General features: G+C 36.9%; 2 protein-coding genes across 2 annotated transcripts; both read right to left on the minus strand.

The window, feature by feature from the left end:
• Nucleotides 1-2,996: 2,996 nt before the first annotated feature.
• On the minus strand, nt 2,997-3,341 carry LOC133825229 (uncharacterized). The gene has a single exon (XM_062258203.1). It carries the CDS (start codon nt 3,339-3,341, stop codon nt 2,997-2,999), a length of 345 nt encoding a protein of 114 aa, XP_062114187.1.
• Nucleotides 3,342-8,568: 5,227 nt separating this feature from the next.
• Nucleotides 8,569-12,943, minus strand: LOC133823284 (argininosuccinate synthase, chloroplastic-like). The gene is made up of 10 exons (XM_062255951.1): nt 12,717-12,943; nt 12,427-12,470; nt 12,181-12,268; nt 10,762-10,903; nt 10,608-10,656; nt 10,330-10,512; nt 10,001-10,075; nt 9,738-9,923; nt 9,402-9,490; nt 8,569-9,308 (listed from the first exon to the last, which is right to left on the minus strand). The coding sequence occupies exons 1-10, from the start codon at nt 12,784-12,786 to the stop codon at nt 8,756-8,758; spliced, it is 1,479 nt and encodes a 492-aa protein (XP_062111935.1). The 5' UTR covers nt 12,787-12,943; the 3' UTR covers nt 8,569-8,755.
• Between the last annotated feature and the right edge of the window lie 6,260 nt (nt 12,944-19,203).

Consider the following 19,203-nt stretch of genomic DNA (forward strand, 5'->3'; position numbering starts at 1 on the left):
TGATGGAAGAATGATAGCATTCTTTGGCTTCCCTTTGGTTTCCTTTAACACATCCAATCCCAACGTGGGTTGGGAACTTCATTGTTAGATGAAAAATGGACGTGATTGCTCTCAAATCAATAAGTATATGTTGGGATTAATGCCCTTTAAAGGATATATTTTGAACAATGTTTTATGAAATAAATAACTGAAATAATTTTTTGCATATATTGTTTGTTTATTATTATTAGAATAATATTATATGAATATCATAAAATTCCTAAAATCGTTATTGTTACTACAATCTTGTATTGGTACAAGAGGATTAAGATTGTAGGGAAAAAATTTAAACAACTCGCAGTAAAACAAAGTTATATGGAATATTTGGATTAAATATTGTAAGTATGGTTCACTAGTATTATGAATACATGCAATCTAGATCAGGATTACTGATGTAGTAGGACATCTTAGCGGAGGTACTTTGTATAAAGTGGTTATACATGAACGGGACCCAATATGTTATTAATACTTAATAATATCATTTACTTTCTAAGTATAAATTAAACATGTCAATAATATGAGCATATACAAATTGATCTTAATCCTTAAGTTATTATGAACTCTTGTTTATGTCATACGAGTTCTTTACTCGTTATGGTTTGTCAGAATGATGAGGCTGAAAACTTTTATTTTGGGAACTCATTGATTTAAATGGCTATGGACATAATATACAGATATGGAATCTATACCATTCTGAGAGGAATTGAATAATGGTTCCCTTAAGGGTTGGCTTTTGGAACTAAAATATTATTGAGCTCAAATTCATAAATCAGTTTATGAATTAACCATTACTATGGTACTTAAGGAAACAAGATATAATTAAAAAGGTTAAATGGTGATTAATTCCTACTTTAATTATGAACTATTAATAGAGGATTTAATTGTATGTAGTGATTAAATTGATGAAGACTTTTTATGTGTTTAAAAGTACTCAAGAAATGAATGTTTATAATTATAAGAGTGTATTCTCATAATTTTAGTGGAATAATATTAAGATTAATAAATTAAGGTTATTATATTAAAGAGTTTTAATTAATAATCTAAATTTATTGGAGCTTGAAATTATAGGTCCATAGGTCCCCGAGATGGGTCTATCAACACTATTCAAGGTAAGAGTTGAAATTGAGAAAAATCAGGAAAATAGCATATTTGAAAGAAATTTGTTCTTCTGGGTCAAATATGTAATTGAGACAAATTAATTTTTAAAATTAATAAATTAATTAATTATATTTTTAGAAAATAATTTTTAAAATAAAATTGTATTTTCAAAAATAGCATTTAAATAATTAAGATAATTAATTTTAAATTAATTAGTTTTATTTATTTAAATAACATCAAAAATATAAAACTGATAATTCAAAATGGATTTGAATTTGAAATGATATTTATTCTTTAATTAATCTGATAAATAAGTTATGATATTTTTTAATAAATAATAATTAAAAGAAAATGGTTGGAACACATCCTTGACAGGGATGTGTTACACGCCATTGTAGTTGGCGTGTAACAAGGTCCAAGAATGAGTCTTTGATATTTCTTTTATTTAATTAATTATTTAATAATTGATTTTGAATTTTTTTTAATTTTTTAATTTTGAATTTTAAATTTTAATTTATTTTTTTTATAAATATATCAGATAGAAATAGTTTCACTAAGAACTTTTGAAAGAGAATAATATATTTTTCATAGAGAGAAAAATAGATCGTATTATTTTTCTCTATCCCTGAAAATTGTCTCATACCTAATATTCCAAAATCTCATGTGTTGAGAATATCTTGTGAATAAGAAAATTTTCCCTACCATTACTCTACGTGCCTACACACGTCTTGAGGTGTAGAGATACATTTTGGAAGATCTTGGTCGGAGTATTTTGAAGAACTGCTTTGGATTGGATGTTTGTTTACGATACAAAAAGATAGTGAGGATTCTTGATAGTTCTTCAACTGGTAAATCCTCATCTTTTATTTCTCTATGATTAATGTATTGCATGTTAATGGATCTTATTATTTAAAGTTTGTTTAAATAATTTTTTTTTTTGAAATCTCAGGGCCCAACACCCCATGCTTTCCACTGTGCACATGGTAAACCAGTTACCAACAGTATAGGCCTCCCAAGTAAGGCGTTAAATGCTGAAGGGAGATCAACCACAACAAAGGTTGCCATTACTATGTTGTTTGTTGGTGCTTCTCCAATAGTAACAACCAATCTAATTGTTTCTACTAAAGTCATTCCTTCTCCAGTGAAACCATCTAACGTTTGTGTGCAGGGTTCAAGATCTCGAACAGACCATTTCATTCTTTCATGAGTGGTCTTAAAAAGAATGTTAACTGAATAGCCATGATCAACCATTGTTCGGGCAACAATCATATTGGCAATTTGTGCCTCTATTAATAATGGATCAATTTGTGGGAACCTGATTTGGTTGGCGTCTTCCTCAGTGAATGTAATAGGTTTGCATTCGTAACGAGGCATTTTGGGAGTACACTCCTCGAAGACCAATACATCTTCACTAGGTTCATGGCGTAACGTTTGGGCATATCGTTCTAGGGCCTTTATTCTATTGCCAGCTAGGTGTGGCCCCCCGCAAATCATGTCTAGTTGCCCTGCTACTGGGGCTGGTAACAATGGTTGGGCTGGTGCATCAGGAGCTCCTGCAACAACTGGGTTCTAGTCAACTAGGCGTCGAACATATCTTCTCATCGCCTGATGGTTTTGACGAATCAGGAACTTTATTTCATCTTTGAGCTGATTACACTCATTAATGTCATGTCCATAATCGTTATGGAATCTGTAGAACTTGTAGTATCCCTCTTACTTATATCCTTCTTGATATGAGCTAATTTCCAATAGGGAACCTCAGCCTATGCGATTTGAAAGACTTCTTCTCGTGACTCTAAGAGTGTAGAGTAAGTGGTGAAACGTGGCACATATTCTCGTGGCTTGTCAATAATCTTGGCTCATTTGTTGTCATTATTATTGCCACGGTTGGAATTGTTGTTCTGTTTCCTACTGTTTTGGTTATTCTTATTCCCATTACCATTGGTTGTCTTATTCTGGTTAGAATTTGCACCTGAGTTTTTTACTGGTGCTGCACTAGTTCCTGCTTGGTTAGCTTGGTCAGCTTTCCGAATGGCTTCTTCTAATTTAATGAACTCATCTACTCGGTTGAGAAACTCTCTAGTCGAGTAGACAGTCTTTCTTATTAGATCGGACCACACTGGTCCTTTTACTTTTATTTCAGCCATGATGCCCATCAATTTTCCATCATTGCTAACCGTTTCGGAACGAGTAGCTTCTTGCATAAATCATTGCACATAGTCTTTAAAAGGCTCGTTGGGTCCTTGTTTAATGTCAACAAGGTCATTGAGCTCAGCTGGTAGAGTTTGAGCAGCGAATAATTGTGAGTAGAAGAGTCTCACAAATGCATCCTAGGGATTAATGACCCCATGTTCTAGTTTGAAGAATCATTGCTGAGTAGATTCAACCAAGGTAGCAGGAAAAATCCTGCATCAAACATCATCCCGAACACCCAGAGATCTGTCTATATCTCAAAGTTGTTCACATTGGAAACTTAATCTTCCTTGCTAGTATACATATTCCAAGTTGGCATCTTGAACTTGGGAGGAATTTTAAGGGCATTAATTCGATCAAAGAATGAAGACCATTTCCTTCTCTCTAGATCGATATTTGTGGGCTTTAGGGCTATTAATTCCTGAACCATCCGAGTTAAGGCATCTAGTTGTGCCTGAATTGCTGAAGCAACCATAGTAGTAGCTACTGGGGCAGCAACTAGGAGTGATGCAACTTCATTTTCCGGTGCTGGGGGGATTTCTTGCGCAATGGTCCACAACATTAGACCCATTACCTTCTTAAAATTGGCCGAGGATATCACGCAGGTCTCATCCCTGGTTTCCAAGTCTATTGAAGACATTGTTTCCTCTTGGTTTCCCCCTAGGATTTTGGCTATTTGCTCGAGGAGCACCAAGAGGTGGTCTAGCAGGAAAATTTAGTTATTCATCCAGTCTTTGTGGGACAACAGTCCTTCAGGCTACACATTTTCCCAAGCAGGGATGTTCTGAGGCCCAAGTGGCCTTGGTGGAACAAATTGTACTCTTGGATGTTCATCATTACGATGATAATCATAGTATTGGTTATTGTGGGGTTGGTAGTATTTGCTATCTCCCTCATCATCGTCATAGTTATTCGGGAAGGATGCCCGATAACTGCTACTTACTCCCTGGTTGTTTCTCTGTCGGTATCTCCTCGGCGGGTGACCCTGATTATACCCAGCTAATTGATTACGTTGAGGCTGTTGGCCTCGGTTTTGACTTGCTGGTCGTTCATTCCTTGGTTGTCGAAATTGCTGACAAGGCAGGTTTTGTTGGTTAGGAGGTAGTCCTCCTCTTGAGACGGATCATCTTGGTTGCCCATCAGCAAGGCTTCCTTCTCCGAATACTTGTCTACCACAACCTTGGCCTAGGTCACAGTTAGGCAACACTGTTCATCTTGATGGAGTTGGAAATATACTCCTGGTCAAGTTCCTCTATTCGATTGATTACTATGAGTCTACCCAGGAGGAACTACTTGGTCTCAAGATCTTGTTGGTTGAGTGGGTTTTGGGACTCGACCAGTTAGCCTTTGAGTCTCAGTATTTCTCGGCCAGTGTTCTTAGGTTGAGGGTTCACTGGTCGATTTCCTGCAACTTGGATTTGTTGTAAGACAGCTTCAAGCAGCGTTGCTGCTTCAGCATTACGGCGATCAGCTTCTTCTTACCGAGCTTCAATGGCTCACTTCTGCTTGTTCAGGGCTTCAGCTATAGCCTCTTAGGTCGCTGCTTGATTTTCATGCATGACAACAAACAGCTCTTGCATTTGTCCCACAACTTCCTTTACCTGCTCAATGTCAAGGTTGAGATCTTCCACTAAATCCACGTGGGGCTCATCGTGACCCATTGTTCCTCATGGAGGTAGATATCTAGGTGTAGGGACATGCTGGCCAGGGTGCAGAGGGGGAAATTGACTGCTCAAGGGGCGGTCATGTGGTCCAGTAGTTGGGTTTCCCTTTTGTGGTTCTTGGCTTTGGCTTCTAGTAGTTATAGCCATTGATTCGAATTGGTGAATTGAATCTTCATTTAGTTCAGCTCTCAATGAAAGCACCAAAATATTGACCAGGGTTTTGGTTAGCGACACTGAGTCAAATTAAATGATAGATGAGAATGTAAAGAGTTGAATTCAAGTAAACAACACAAAAGAATTTATAGTGGTTAATCCCCAAGAGTTGGTAATGACCTACGTCCACTTGCACTTAAATTAATCAAGAAGATCTCAGACTCAAGATCAGAAGAACAAGATTCAACTGAGTTTCCTAAGCCTGAGAAATAATACAATTCAACATAAATTTTGTATGTAAAGTGCGCATGAGAGCTAATGACTGTGAGAGATCTCTATTTATAGAGTCCCTAAATTGGTCATGGACCTTACAAACATGAAATAGGCCCTACACGTAGAGTATGGGTTTGTTACAACTTAATACATAATAAAAGATTATAAAAAATACATTTATATTTCGGTTACATAAATATCCCCTAAAATCCGGGTCATTTTGGTTGAACGGAACATTCTTCGAGCAGCTCAATCTTTCGAGCAATTTGTGTGGGTAACATGCCATCGACCAAGCCCTTTCTATTCAACCAGCAACCTTTGTATAATATATTTTGACTTCTTATCTTATTCCAATGCAAATAGCTTCCTCCATGCTGATTAAATAATCGACCAACTCATGTAGATCAACTAGCGGCGGAAAACTTGACACTTTTATCTACCACATGTCATTTTCATATTCCACATCACCATGTCCAACTTTGGGTTAAACACTTTACATTTCAAACACCCCACTTTCCCAGGAAATTTATCAAAAAACACAGAAACTTAAAGAACATTCATACGGGTTTGAAAAAATTTCTAAATAAAGAAAATTTGAGATTAAAGCCTAGATTTAAATAGAAATTCAAAGAAAATAAGAGATTGGACATTGAAAACTTACTCAAGCGTGGAATCAATGGAAAACCCACTTCAAAATGGTCAAAAATTACTTGGGAGAACTTGGATTTTTGATTGGGATTTTCTTATTATGTTTATGTGTGTGGATGCTGGTTGAAAATATAGAAAAGAGAAAGAAGAAAAGTAGGTGAAAAGAGTTGTACTTTTGCCTAGGAATTTGTGTACTCGTCAGTACGATTTTCTAAAATGGTAATCACTGTTTTTTACTTCCCTATGTGGAGGAATATTAAAGGACCATAACAATACTACTAGCTGTTTTGATAAAGGTTGATCGAAATATCATTAGATCGAATGGGCAAAGTTTAAATACGTCCATCATGTGTTGCTCGCACTGTGATAAACTTGGGGGCAAATATTATCACTAAAAATCCGGCATGGTGATAAGGGACTCTTACAAGACAAGTGGTAAAGGAAAACCTCATACGACATTGATGTTGATCGGATATCATGACCAGAATAATAGCAAATATGCTTAAGATACGATACAACAAGAATACAACTGGTCGACACAAAGTTGATCATCCTATAGCTGGTTAAGTACAGATACAAAGATGTAAAACTCGAGTAGCTTAATTTAAAAATATTAATTTTAAGTGTGAATTTTTCATTAATTTAATGTATATTTTGTGATAAAAGGTTTTTAAAGGCCCAAGGCTCATCATTTTGTAAGGTCGGTAAGTCTATAAATACAAGACTTATTGCATTATTTAGGCTCATGCACACTTTTTTTTATACAAAATCTATCTCCTTCTTCTCTCAAACTTAAGAAGCTCAGTTTAATCTTATTTTTCTAACCTTAAGATTGGGAATCGATTCAATAAAAATGTCAAGTAGATGAAGGTTTTTACCAATTATTAGTGTTGAACCACTATAAAATTCTTGTGATCTTATTTTTATTAATTCGGTTCTCAAATTATTTATCATTTTATCAACTTATTATCGTTGGTCAAATCTGTGGTCAACAACCATATTAGTAAAATAGAAGATGAGAAATGAAAATGCTTACCTGACTCTTACTAAGCTCAAAATGAATATGTACACAGCTTATTAATGTTATAGTTAACTGGATAACATAACAGAAAATTGACTAACAGCTAACTCTTAAGAGCTAACTAATTCTGTAAATAGGCATAAGATAGGCGGATGCCTAATGTAGTAATGGCTAGTTGTTAGAGAAAAATATCTCACATGGAAAGTGTGTGGGTACATTCAACAAAACATAAGAACATGGGTTACTCCATTCATCACCAATTGGTTTTGAGATGGAACCTCATGCTTCTTACCATGCACTTCATTCTACTTCCAGACCACTTTCCACATTCTAACATGGTATCAAGAGCCAAAGAAAACTCTAACGAGTATGTCTCTGATCCAAATCCAAAACCGGTCCAAAAAGAGAGCCAAAAGAGTCATTTGTGATTCAGGGGTAGTGAGCCAAAAAGAGTCAAAAAGCCACTTGTGATCAAGTCGTCCAACGAGTCGTCCAAGATTGGTAAGTAAAAATAGCCACCATCTTAAGAGGGATGTTAGAGAAAAATATCTCACATGGAAAGTGTGTGGGTACATTCAACAATACATAAGAGCATGGGTTACTCCACTCATTACCAATTGGTTTTTAGATAGAACCTCATGCTTCTTACCATGCACTTCATTTTACTTCCAAACCACTTTCCACATTCTAACACTAGTCCATATCTGCTGCCCAAATGTAGGATCGTTACACTAAATACGACAAAGCCATTTTAGCTAAATAAAAAAGACAAACTAAATAAATAAGATGATAATAATTATAACAAGTTTCAAACTCAAGTATAACTTTTTTTTGACATGTGATGAGGCTAAGTCCCTCACTTAGCCAATCACTTGACACATTGGCCTAAACCCCACAATGGACATTCACTATAGAAGCAATGTTTATTAAGCGACAACGGAAGACACCATTTACAAGAATTTCCGAAAACAAAGTATAGACTAGTATGCCAGCAAGGTTCACACAAACTCAGTCTATGTACTTGTCACAATGTTGTCCCCTTGGCCCTTTCTCAACTAGTATTTATAAGCAACAAAGCCGGTCACTAAAAGTATCTCCAACCACACTAGCTAGCTAATTGATAGCTAAAATAATTTTAGGTAAAATAAAGTTCTTTTAGAGAGTCATCTTTAATACCATTATTCAAGCTATACAATCTATGATAGCTAAAATTGATTAATTTGATAATTTTTATAATTTTAGATTTCCAACATAAATTAATCTAATAATTAATTATTTTATTACAACAGCTATATTTCTAACTTCTATAATATAACCTCTATATCTATTATCACACTAGTTCTCATGGTCATTCAACTCAATTCTACTTGTATACTTTCAATAATTATGGCTCGTAATCTGTTAGCCAAAATGCTTTTAGGTGACGATTCTGACGATAGATTTCATTTGTTAGCAACAATCACCGAGGAAGAATGGGTATGTTGGTGGTGGAATAACCAATTTAGATATTATAAGGAAACGAATAATGTTGAAACTACATTAAAGTAGAAGTCTAACGGAGGCTAAAATATTATTGAAACGCTAGCGAAAACTAAACAATTGGATTAGAAATACATTTCACTCGATCCATGCGCAGGCCAACTCCATGATTATTAGAAACAAAGATTCAGATACCCTTCTCAAGCATTGCTCGAACCCTCATTGGAAGACCATAAAGCCTAATAAATCCAGCAGCATCAGCTTGATCATATACATCCCCACTCTCAAATGATGAAATATCTTGCCTATACAAACTATGGGGACTCTTCCTGCCAGTTACAGTGATAGAACCTTTGTATAGTTTTAAAGTCACTGAACCTGTCGTGGTTCCTGTGATCTTCTCCATGAATGCATCCATAGACTCACGAAGTGGGTCGAACCATCTGCCTGCATACACCAACTCTGCATATTTCAGGGCTAGGGAGTCTTTCACTTGCATTGTTTCTCGATCCAATGTCAAGGATTCGAGCTCGCGTACAGCAGCAAAAAGGATGGTACCACCTGGGGTTTCATAGACTCCTCGGCTTTTCATACCAACAAGGCGGTTTTCTACCATGTCAATTCGGCCAATTCCGTGCTTCCCGCCAATTTGGTTGAGCTCTGACAGCATAGATGCTGGGGAAAGTGTCTTCCCATTGACTGAAACAGGGATCCCTGATACAATCCCAATTTCTACATACCTGCAGAAAGGAGGGCATGTGAACAAACATGTGGATTAGCATATACATACAACAGATTACAAGAGAAAATCAAAGTGAAACTCTATGACTCACTCAGGTTGGTTAGGTGCATCTTCTGGGTCCACTGTTAACATGTACATATCCTTCTTAGGTTCATTTGCTGGATCTTCCAAAATGTCACCCTTCAATTTTGTGGAAAATACTCATATATGAGATAAAAAGATCAAGATTTAGATGTTAAACAACACAGTGAGAGCTCTTCTGACGCAAAGAAGCTAATTATAAACCATTATATATGCAATATTTAAACTGGCAGAGACTCCGCTATTTAAAAAAGTATTGAATTAAGGGACAGATGTTAAGTTCAAAACACTGCCATTACATATACTTGTTAAGTTCAAAACACTGCCATTACACTGCCATTTCTACCTCGTGACTAAGGTGCCATAAATTTCCATCTCTGCTGTATATGGATTTCTTCGTCACTGGAACAGGCACATTATGCTTCTTAGCATATTCAATGGCATCTTCTCTGCCTGTAATATCCCACTCCCTCCAAGGAGCCACAACATTTAGTTTGGGATTCAAAGCGAAGAAGGTCAGCTCAAAGCGAACCTGAATAAACAACACATGACATCAAACGTCAAAAGAAACAAAGCAGGTAATGTTAAACATTGAATTGCAAAGCTTGCCTGATCATTTCCTTTTCCTGTACATCCATGAGCAACAGCATCAGCTCCAACTTCTTCGGCAACATCAACCATTGCCTGTTTATAGGATTATGTCAGTTAATAATTAATAGACAACAAATTTCTAAGTAAGGAAAAGTCCCTCATATATGAAGCAGTTTGGCTTTTTAAAACCTGACAGATGAAGTAGTGGATGTATAAGCATTAGATTGAAGAGAATAGGAGAATGTCGGTACGGACATTAGTTTAAACTAATAAATCTTAGTCTCTATGTAGATACATCCATACTTACTTGACTTCAAAACGTTTTACAGAAAGAAAAATAAAGTCACCTTAGCAATAACAGGGCGTGCCATTGAGGTTCCCAGCAAGTATTTTCTCTCATAAATTGCACCAGCCCGCAGGCAAGGAAATATAAACTCTTTAACAAATTCCTCTTGTAGGTCCTTCACTACCAACTGACAAGCCCCACTGGCCTTGGCCTTTGCTTCCAAACCATCCAATTCTTTTATACCCTGTAGGAAAGTGAGAATGAACTTATATCCAAAGAATATATACAGAGAAAGATCTTCACTTACCAATGGCTGTTGATAAGAAGTTGAGGACATACCTGACCAACATCAGCAGTGAAGCAGACAACTTCACAACCATAGTTCTCCCTGCAGAGTTAAAATGCATAAGGTCAAACACAGGGAAGTATAATAGAAAAAGAATCCACTACTGCAGTTGAATTCATAAAACGAAAAACAAAACGAGGTACATGCCTTAGCCATGGAACAATGACTGACGTATCTAAGCCACCACTATAAGCCAGAACAACCTTCTTCAATTTTCCACGTAAGCCTTTATTGCTTGTAGCTTCAGATATTTCCGACTCTTTATAACTAGGCAAGGCTGCTCTAATTACTACAAGTTAGGTAAAAAAGGTCATATTCCAGTGAATTAAAGGTAAGATAAATTTTCTTATCCAGAAGAAAACTCTTTACTAGTTTATCATTAAGTAAGTACTGGTACAAGGGCTGTAATCATGTTCATGAACAAGAAGATCGTTACATTGCTAATGAATCAACATCAAGTTTCGTTATGATATCTTTGGGATTCTGATATTGATTTGTTGGATACAATTTGATGTATTTTAGGAGTGTTTCCTAATTTAGAAGATATAAATCATTGAATGATTCTTTCGTAAGTTGTATATATACAATGTTTAGCATCAATACAAAACACCCTATTTTTGGCTTGATCTTTGCATGGTACCAGAGCTATGCAGATCCACAACAATGGTCGACGATGACACGCCACTGTCACATGGCTTATTCGGTTCATATTTTATCTCAATTTATGCAAGATCCTAGATACGAGCACTAGGAGGCAGCTTTACGCATTGTGAGATATTTAAAAGGAACTCCGAGTCGAGGCATTTAATTGTGAGTGGATATTGACTGGTGCAATTCGGACTGGGCTGCATGTCCTCTCACACGCCAGTCCTTGACAGAGTGGCTCGTCTTTCTCGGATAGTCACCTATTTCATGGAAAACGAAAAAGCAACACATTGTCTCCAAGTCTTTGGCTGAGGCGGAATATCGTTCTATGGCGCCCATCACTTGTGAGCTTAAGTGGCTCCAAGGCTTGTTGTTGAGTTTAGGAATTCACCATCCTAGAGCTATTCCATTATATTGCGATAGTCAGCTTTACATATTGCTCGGAATCTATTTATCATGAACGAACGAAGCATATTGAATTTGATTGCCATTTCGTTCATGATGCTATTATGGAGGGATTGATTAATCCCTCGTATGTTCCAACGAGGGTTCAATTGGCGAATATCTTTACAAAGGCTCTAGGTAAGAAACAATTTGAATTTTTTCTTAGCAAGTTGGGCATCTTGAACCCGCATGCTCCAACTTGAGGGGGTGTTACGATATCTTTGGGATCCTGATATTAATTTGTGGGATACAATTTGATGTATTTTAGGAGTGTTCCCTAATTTAGAAGATATGAAACGTTGAATGATTCTTTTGTAGGTTGTATATGTACAATGTTTAACATCAATACAAAACACCCTATTTTGGGCTTGATCTTTGCAAGTTTCTTAACTAAAATGAAAACAGTACTTCCATAAAATCATGAATAAGATAATTTAAACTACCAGAGAAGTAAGAAACAGAGTTAAAGAACCAAACCTTGCTTGTTACGAGAGCCAGCACCAGTGCCATTATGGCTAATAGATATACACGCATTCCCATGGAGCTCACTTACCTTCGCCCCCAACTATGAGCACAAAATCAACAAGCCCATTAATAAGAAGAATAAAAAATAGCAAAATCCGAATAAAAGATACACCAGCTCCTCAAAAGATAAAACACGATATCATCTAAATAGAAACTTGTGCATCATTTAAAATACAGTGTATATACAAGTATAACCACCTCCAAAGTTGAATTCAATTTCCTGGGCCAGCAGATTTTGTGAGCTGAAAAATAAGAACCAAATAAGAATAGTAATCACAGAAAAGAAAACAAAATCCCCACACAGTGATCGTTCTGCAAATAAAAATCCCAGAACAACAATTTTATCACAGATTTAACGCTAAAACAGTACCAAAAACCCCAAAAGTCATTCTTTTATGTGTGTGTATTAACAAAGGGAAAAAGGAAGAGCCCAGAGGTTCAACAACGAAAATTTTGAAAACCAAGCGTGAAAAAACTTGAAAATGTACCTCTTTCTGGACCATGAAAAGCGAAGCTTGTTGGTGAGTGTGAAGAAGAAAATGACTTTAATTGCGCCATTACAGAGGTGGCTCAGAGAGCGAATGAGAAAGAGTAAGAGAGCCGGAGCCGGAGACGGAGACCGGTCGGAATGGGTAATAGCGTGGATTAGGGGATGGGGATTGGTGGCGGCCGGGCAAGCGTGGATTTGCACTTGAATAAAGAATTAGTGCGACACTATATAGTGTGGGAAGTAGAGTAGGTGATTAGGCTTTAGAGCACTCATGCAGCTATTCTTTTCTACTAGAAAAAGGAATAAAATAATGAAAATAAAACTATTGAGAATTACCGACAAATATGTCTTAAGAAAATTGGGTAACTACTTTGAATACAATCAACAATTAATAGTCAACAATTAATAGTGATATTTTACTTTGGGTAACCCAGTAATTTTCATTATTATGGACATCTATATATATAATATTTATAACACTCCCCTTTGGATGTCCATGAAAACTGCTTCATTAAAAAATTTGTCAGAAAAACCCATCGATACAAAAACTCAGCCAAGGGAAAAAGAGTGCAGTGTGTATTTACTCCCCCTCATTTCGACGCTCTTGAAGATCATGTAATCAACGCTTTATAGCTTTTGAAAGTTTTTCAAGAGTTCCAATAATATTTAAGTCATCAACATATACAGCTATGATAGCAAACTCAGAACCTAGTCTTTTTATGAAAACACATGGGCAAATAGGATGATTTTGATAACCTTCTTTTAACAAATATTCACTAAGTCGATTGTACCACATGCGCCCAAATTGTTTTAGTCCATACAATAATCTTTGTAGTTTAATTGAGTACATTTCACGATGACTTGAATTATATGAATCATGCATTTTGAATTCTTCAGGGACTCTCATGTAAATATCACTATCTAGTGATCCATACAAATAGGCTGTGTAACACCCTGGATAGCCAAGACTACTACACTCTGTGTTTATAAAGTTGCAAGACTTGTTAATCAAGTCATTTAGTTAGAAATGTGTTACAGAAACTATAATTGAACTAGGGTTAAAATATTTTGGTCATAAAAGTTGTATTTCATATAATACACATTTTAGTACATGGGATCCCAAAAGAAATACCGTTTAAAAGACGGTTTACAAAATTCCAAGTTATAAGTACAGCTACTCGCCACTCTAAGGGCAAAACAGACATTTAGGCTTCTCCCGTCCTGTACTACTCCTCGGCCCTGGCGACCGATCAGCCGACTATGTACATTCAGCCTCAAAGCACTCCCACTCAGTACTGGTCCACTTTACCCTTGCCTTTACCTGCACCATGTAGCACCCGTGAGCCAAGGCCCAGCAAGAAAACACAATAACAGAGCATAATCATCAATCAAACAATCAGATATTTCATACAGGGTAACCATATACTCAACAGTCCAAAAATCCATATAATTAGGCATTCAGCATACCAAGCTTGTCAATTAACATTAACAACCAATTCACATATAATAACCAGGGTTGACGCCCTTAGGTCGCACCCCCTATTTATCCCACTGACTCCAGCTCACTTAAACCGAGCTCAATGAATATCAAGCTGTCCTCAGCTACTAGTGGCCGAGTCGCGCCCTGTGCGCAAATGTTGATTCCGGCACTCTTAGGTCGTTTATCACATGTCTCATGGCATAATACCATCTATGAAACCATACAGAAATAGGGAGCTCTTAGTCCCATTACAATCACTTAACTGAGTGCAGTTTTCTTACCTTTGATTCCGTTAGCTTTAATCAATGAAATCGATCCTCAAGCACAATCCCGTCCGAGCCCTGGCATACACCTAGTCACAGCCACAAATTAGAACCATACCAAACTTCAATTCCAAAACCTAGCCTCGGGACCAAATCCGAGCCCTCGGGAAGCCCTAATTCCCCCAAACGGGGTGGTGGTACCAAACCCAGAGCCTCCGGGAAAAAACCCTAAGAAAGAACCCAAAAACCCTCTTCTGGAAATAGGGTAGCGCTACAGCGCCACAAAGGGGGCGCTATAGCGCTACAGACAGAGCCAAAAGCCCCCAGACACTCAAGCCTAGCGCTGTAGCGCCCTAAGGCTAGCGCTACAGCGCTAGTTACAGCACCAACATCACACTGATTTTATCCTTCGAATTTCCTCAAGCAAAAACTCTCCAAAACCCCTCCAAATTTCAACCAAGCACCAAATTGAGCCTACCGTCATCTACATCTCACCCCATACACTCAAGCCCCCAGAAACTCAAGCCTAGCGTTGTAGCGCCCTAAGGCTAGCGCTACAACGCTAGTTAGAGCACCAACATCACATTGATTTTATCCTTCGAATTTCCTCAAGCCAAAACTCTCCAAAACCCCTCCAAGCTTCAACCAGCCACCAAATTGAGCCTACCATCATCTACATCTCACCCCATACAGCCCAACCATATAGAACTTAGCTACATGCACCCCAAAACAAAGAAAAAGCCATGCTTGAGCTTGAAGCTCAAAAACTCAACAGAAACTCAGAACTTCAAAGCCAGAAATGGTTACCTTCAATGGAGAAATTCGACCTTAGGTTATCACCATGCCCCTCTAGCCTTAAGCTCTTCAATTCCCAAAGCTCAAATTCCTTTAATTTTCATTCAAAGTTCAAAATAAAAATCAATCTCCTCAAAGTTAGAAAGTTCAGACTAAACTCTGAAAATTTTACCTGAATTGAGTATAACCTACAGCTGAACCTCTAGCCACCTCAAGGATCATAAAATCAAGTCTTTGCTTAGGCCCTCCCTGGGATTCCAACTCCAAAAATCCTCAAGAGATGGTGAAAAATGGCCAAACCGACAGAGAGAAAGAGAGTCCCCTGTTTTTCCTTCTTTCTTTCCTCCTTCTTTTCTTTTCCTTTAGCTTCTCCTTATTTCTAAACATTCCACTAAGTCTGATAAGGCTTAAAATAACTTATCTCCTTTGGACCAAATGACCATATTGCCCTCCCATTAAAATCTAAACCTTAAAACATTCTAAGGGCATTTTGGTCATTGCTCCCAATTCCCACTAATTCCTCGAGTATCCCTAATAACTATCGCTTAAACCCCAACACCTAACTAATCGCCAATTATTTTCCTCAATAACAAATAGTCTCCAATATACTCTCTAAATTCCCAGAAATACCCCCAAACTCACCCCAAGCCTGGTATAAATCTCTGCCGTGACTTTTCTGCTAAACCGCTTGTAGGGTCCAAGAACTTTACTTAGCTAAGATAGATAGTAGTATTATAGTATTTATAGTATTATCTTTTTAACTATGGATTTTTGGTTCAGACCGGGAATTATTTGGACACTCATAGTAGTACTTGTAGATTTTCTAAGTTTAATCCATAGTTTAAGAATATTAAGTTTAACCTAAGGTTTGATTAATATGACTGATATTAAGGATAATATTTATTATACTATAAGGTTTAGATAACAACCAATAGGATTTTAAGCACATGTTATGTATGGATGATTAAGGATTAAGTATTTTGAGGATTTAAATTTAATAAGGGGTAAAGTTTGAATGCTATAAGGTCAGTCAGCAGCTTTGAATACGTTGAGGGCTTAGTCAAGGATGTTTACTCCATTCAAACTTAGCTAAAAATGTGTAATTTCGTGTTTAATTAATCAGCGTGTGCCGATATATTGCAGCTATAGGGGGCGATATTCCGCAGCACGTAGATACGGAAAACACGAGACGATGCACGACAGCCTCGGGCATACTGGCCCAGGCGATATATCGCCTACAGGGGGCGATATATCGCCTCCTTCAGTGTATTTTGAAACGTTTTGAAATCATTTTCCATTCAGCCATTCAACCTCTTGATAAGTCCAGCATCTTTTTGAACGAGTCTTCAGCCTTTGCTGAACGACAATTCAAATTATTTTCACCTAAAAAGCTATTATTTTTATTCAAGTAAAATCAAGATCCTTTCATTCCTAAACTCTATAAATAGGACCTAGTACCTAGCCATTATTCATCTTTTGCTCTAAGTTCAGAGGCTGCAAGTGCTAAGTGAGTGTGAGAGTATAAACACCTGGGTTTGGGAATCATAAGCTTGATCATCATAAGCTTATCAAACACTTTGGGAAGTAAGGTTTTATAGTATTTCGGTTTGAGGTGTAGATTGGTCTTACAAGTCTTCAAGGTAACCCAAAACTCTAGTTCAATTCTATATTTGTTCTTTTAAGTTCTCATAGTCTTCTACTCAGCCTCTAACCTTAATCTTTATTTTGGTTAGGAAATCTAAGTTCTTGAGCACATAAGTTTTGGTAAGTATGTATCTCAATGGATTAGTCTTCCCATTCCTTTTCATCTCTTTTTCTTCATTAGACTCACTCTTTTTCATAATGATTATTAGGAGTGTTCCAAAGTCCCAACACTGTCCACATATCCCGGTAACTTTGGTAAGGAAAATAGGATAGAATCTATATGTTATATGCTTATGTTATCTTATGTTTTATGCTATGAAATATGTTATAAAATATGTTATGAAATATGTCTGTTTGTAGGCTTGGGCATATGACCCATTTGACTAACAAGCCCCAAATAGATTATGGGCATATGACCTACTTAGCTAGTAGGACCCCACTAATCTAATGGGCATATGACTTGATTACTCTATGGGCCTCCAAGTAATAATGGCCATTATAGTATGTGTATGATAATGTGTTATGTTATGTCTTTATGTTTATTATGAAATTTATGTATATGAACTATGTGTTAGATTTGTCCTTGCTGGGCATTAGGCTCATTCCTTTTTGTTTATATGTGCAGAAAAATAGCTATAGTGGCGGTAAGATTCATGGATGCTTGGGAGAATGTGTATTGGTGGTGAATGGAGTCAAGGAGTCGAGAGTTCGATTTTCGAGGATGTAGTCTTGTTTTACCTTTTTTTATGGTTTTACATGTATTTTTCCGCATTTTCTATGTAACTCCTTTTCACTTTAAACTATGTTTTGTTTTAAAGACAATGGGATCCCATATCCTACTTATTTTATGAAAGTAACTCTTATTTCTACAAGTTTCCAATAAAGTTATGGTATTTTCGCAAATGTAAGTTTTATTAAGGATTTGTATGTATAGTTTCGTTAATGGTCCAAAAGTCTAGAGTAGTGGGTCATTACACCGCTCGCTAAGATCGCCCTGAGTCACAAGCTGCAGATATATCCACATAATAATGTGGTCTCAACAATTTATCACAAATATTTACACTTATGCCCTTAACGGACCAAAATTACAAATATGCCCTTATAACCTAATCAGGGCCTACATGCATACTAATACACATAGTCATGCATCACATATATCCAAATAATCATATAAGCATGCTTATCACATAATCATGCATTTCCACCATTAATTCACATAACTTCCAATTGTGCCCTCCCGGCACACTAATCAAGGCCCTTAAGCCTTATTAGTAATTTTGGGTCGTTACAATTATCCCCTCCTTATAATAATGTCGTCCTCGAAATTTATTCGAACACATTAGATAGTAAACCTCGTACCTCTGACCGTAATTCCCAAGGTCTAACGCCTTTACTTTTACTCCTCGATAATACTCTTACGAGAGTAATAATCTTGTTCCACAAAATCTTGTCTAATAGCCATACTATTGTTAATCCCCGCTTGAACCACAAACCTGCTAAAACTTCAGGGTCTGCTTAGTTCACAACGATCACTTCATTTTCTTATCCTTGATACCAGAAATACCTATGAGTCATCACCCCTACCAGGGTGAGATCAGTTAATAGGCTCCCGACCTAACCCTTGGTAAAACTTCTGAATTTCTGTTGGATCGGGAGTCAAAACTCCCCCTTTCTTTCTCTGAATATCATACTTTCCTTGTCTACCCTTACTTGGAGAGATACAAATCTCCCATCCCGGAACCTTGTATTCCAAAATTAATAATTTACAAGTTCTTATGTCCTTTCAGATATGCAGACACTCCTGCCCTAAGAATTCCAACAACCTCTTTGGTTTTCCCCCTGAACCAATACTAAACTATAGTATCCACTATCTTTCACTTCTTTACTTCTCATAGTACTCCGCGATTAATATCTTACCATGTCCTATGCTGTGTTACCTTAGCTGTACTCCAGTATTCATCACCGTGACCATCTCATCAAGGACTACACTTTCCTTAATATCCCAAGTATTCATATACTCAACGCTTAATTCCTTAAAATAACTGTTAAGCTTTCAGGTTGCTATTCCATCTGCAATCAACCGATAATTCCAGGTTCCCACTCTGTTCTCTTCGTTCTTTAGTTCCTTTCCAAACTTGGAAAACTTTAGGGTCTCAACTCAGCACCATCAATGTTCTGCCCCATTACCAGTTCATTTGAACCAATTACATTAACTCATTCAGCTGAGTTACAACTTTCCCTGCCCAATCACCTTACTTATTTCTAATGTGGTCCATTCCTATGATCAACCACCATATCACTTT

The sequence above is a fragment of the Humulus lupulus genome, chromosome 3 (assembly GCF_963169125.1).
Source record: "Humulus lupulus chromosome 3, drHumLupu1.1, whole genome shotgun sequence".
In the NCBI taxonomy this organism is placed as follows: Eukaryota; Viridiplantae; Streptophyta; class Magnoliopsida; order Rosales; family Cannabaceae; genus Humulus; species Humulus lupulus.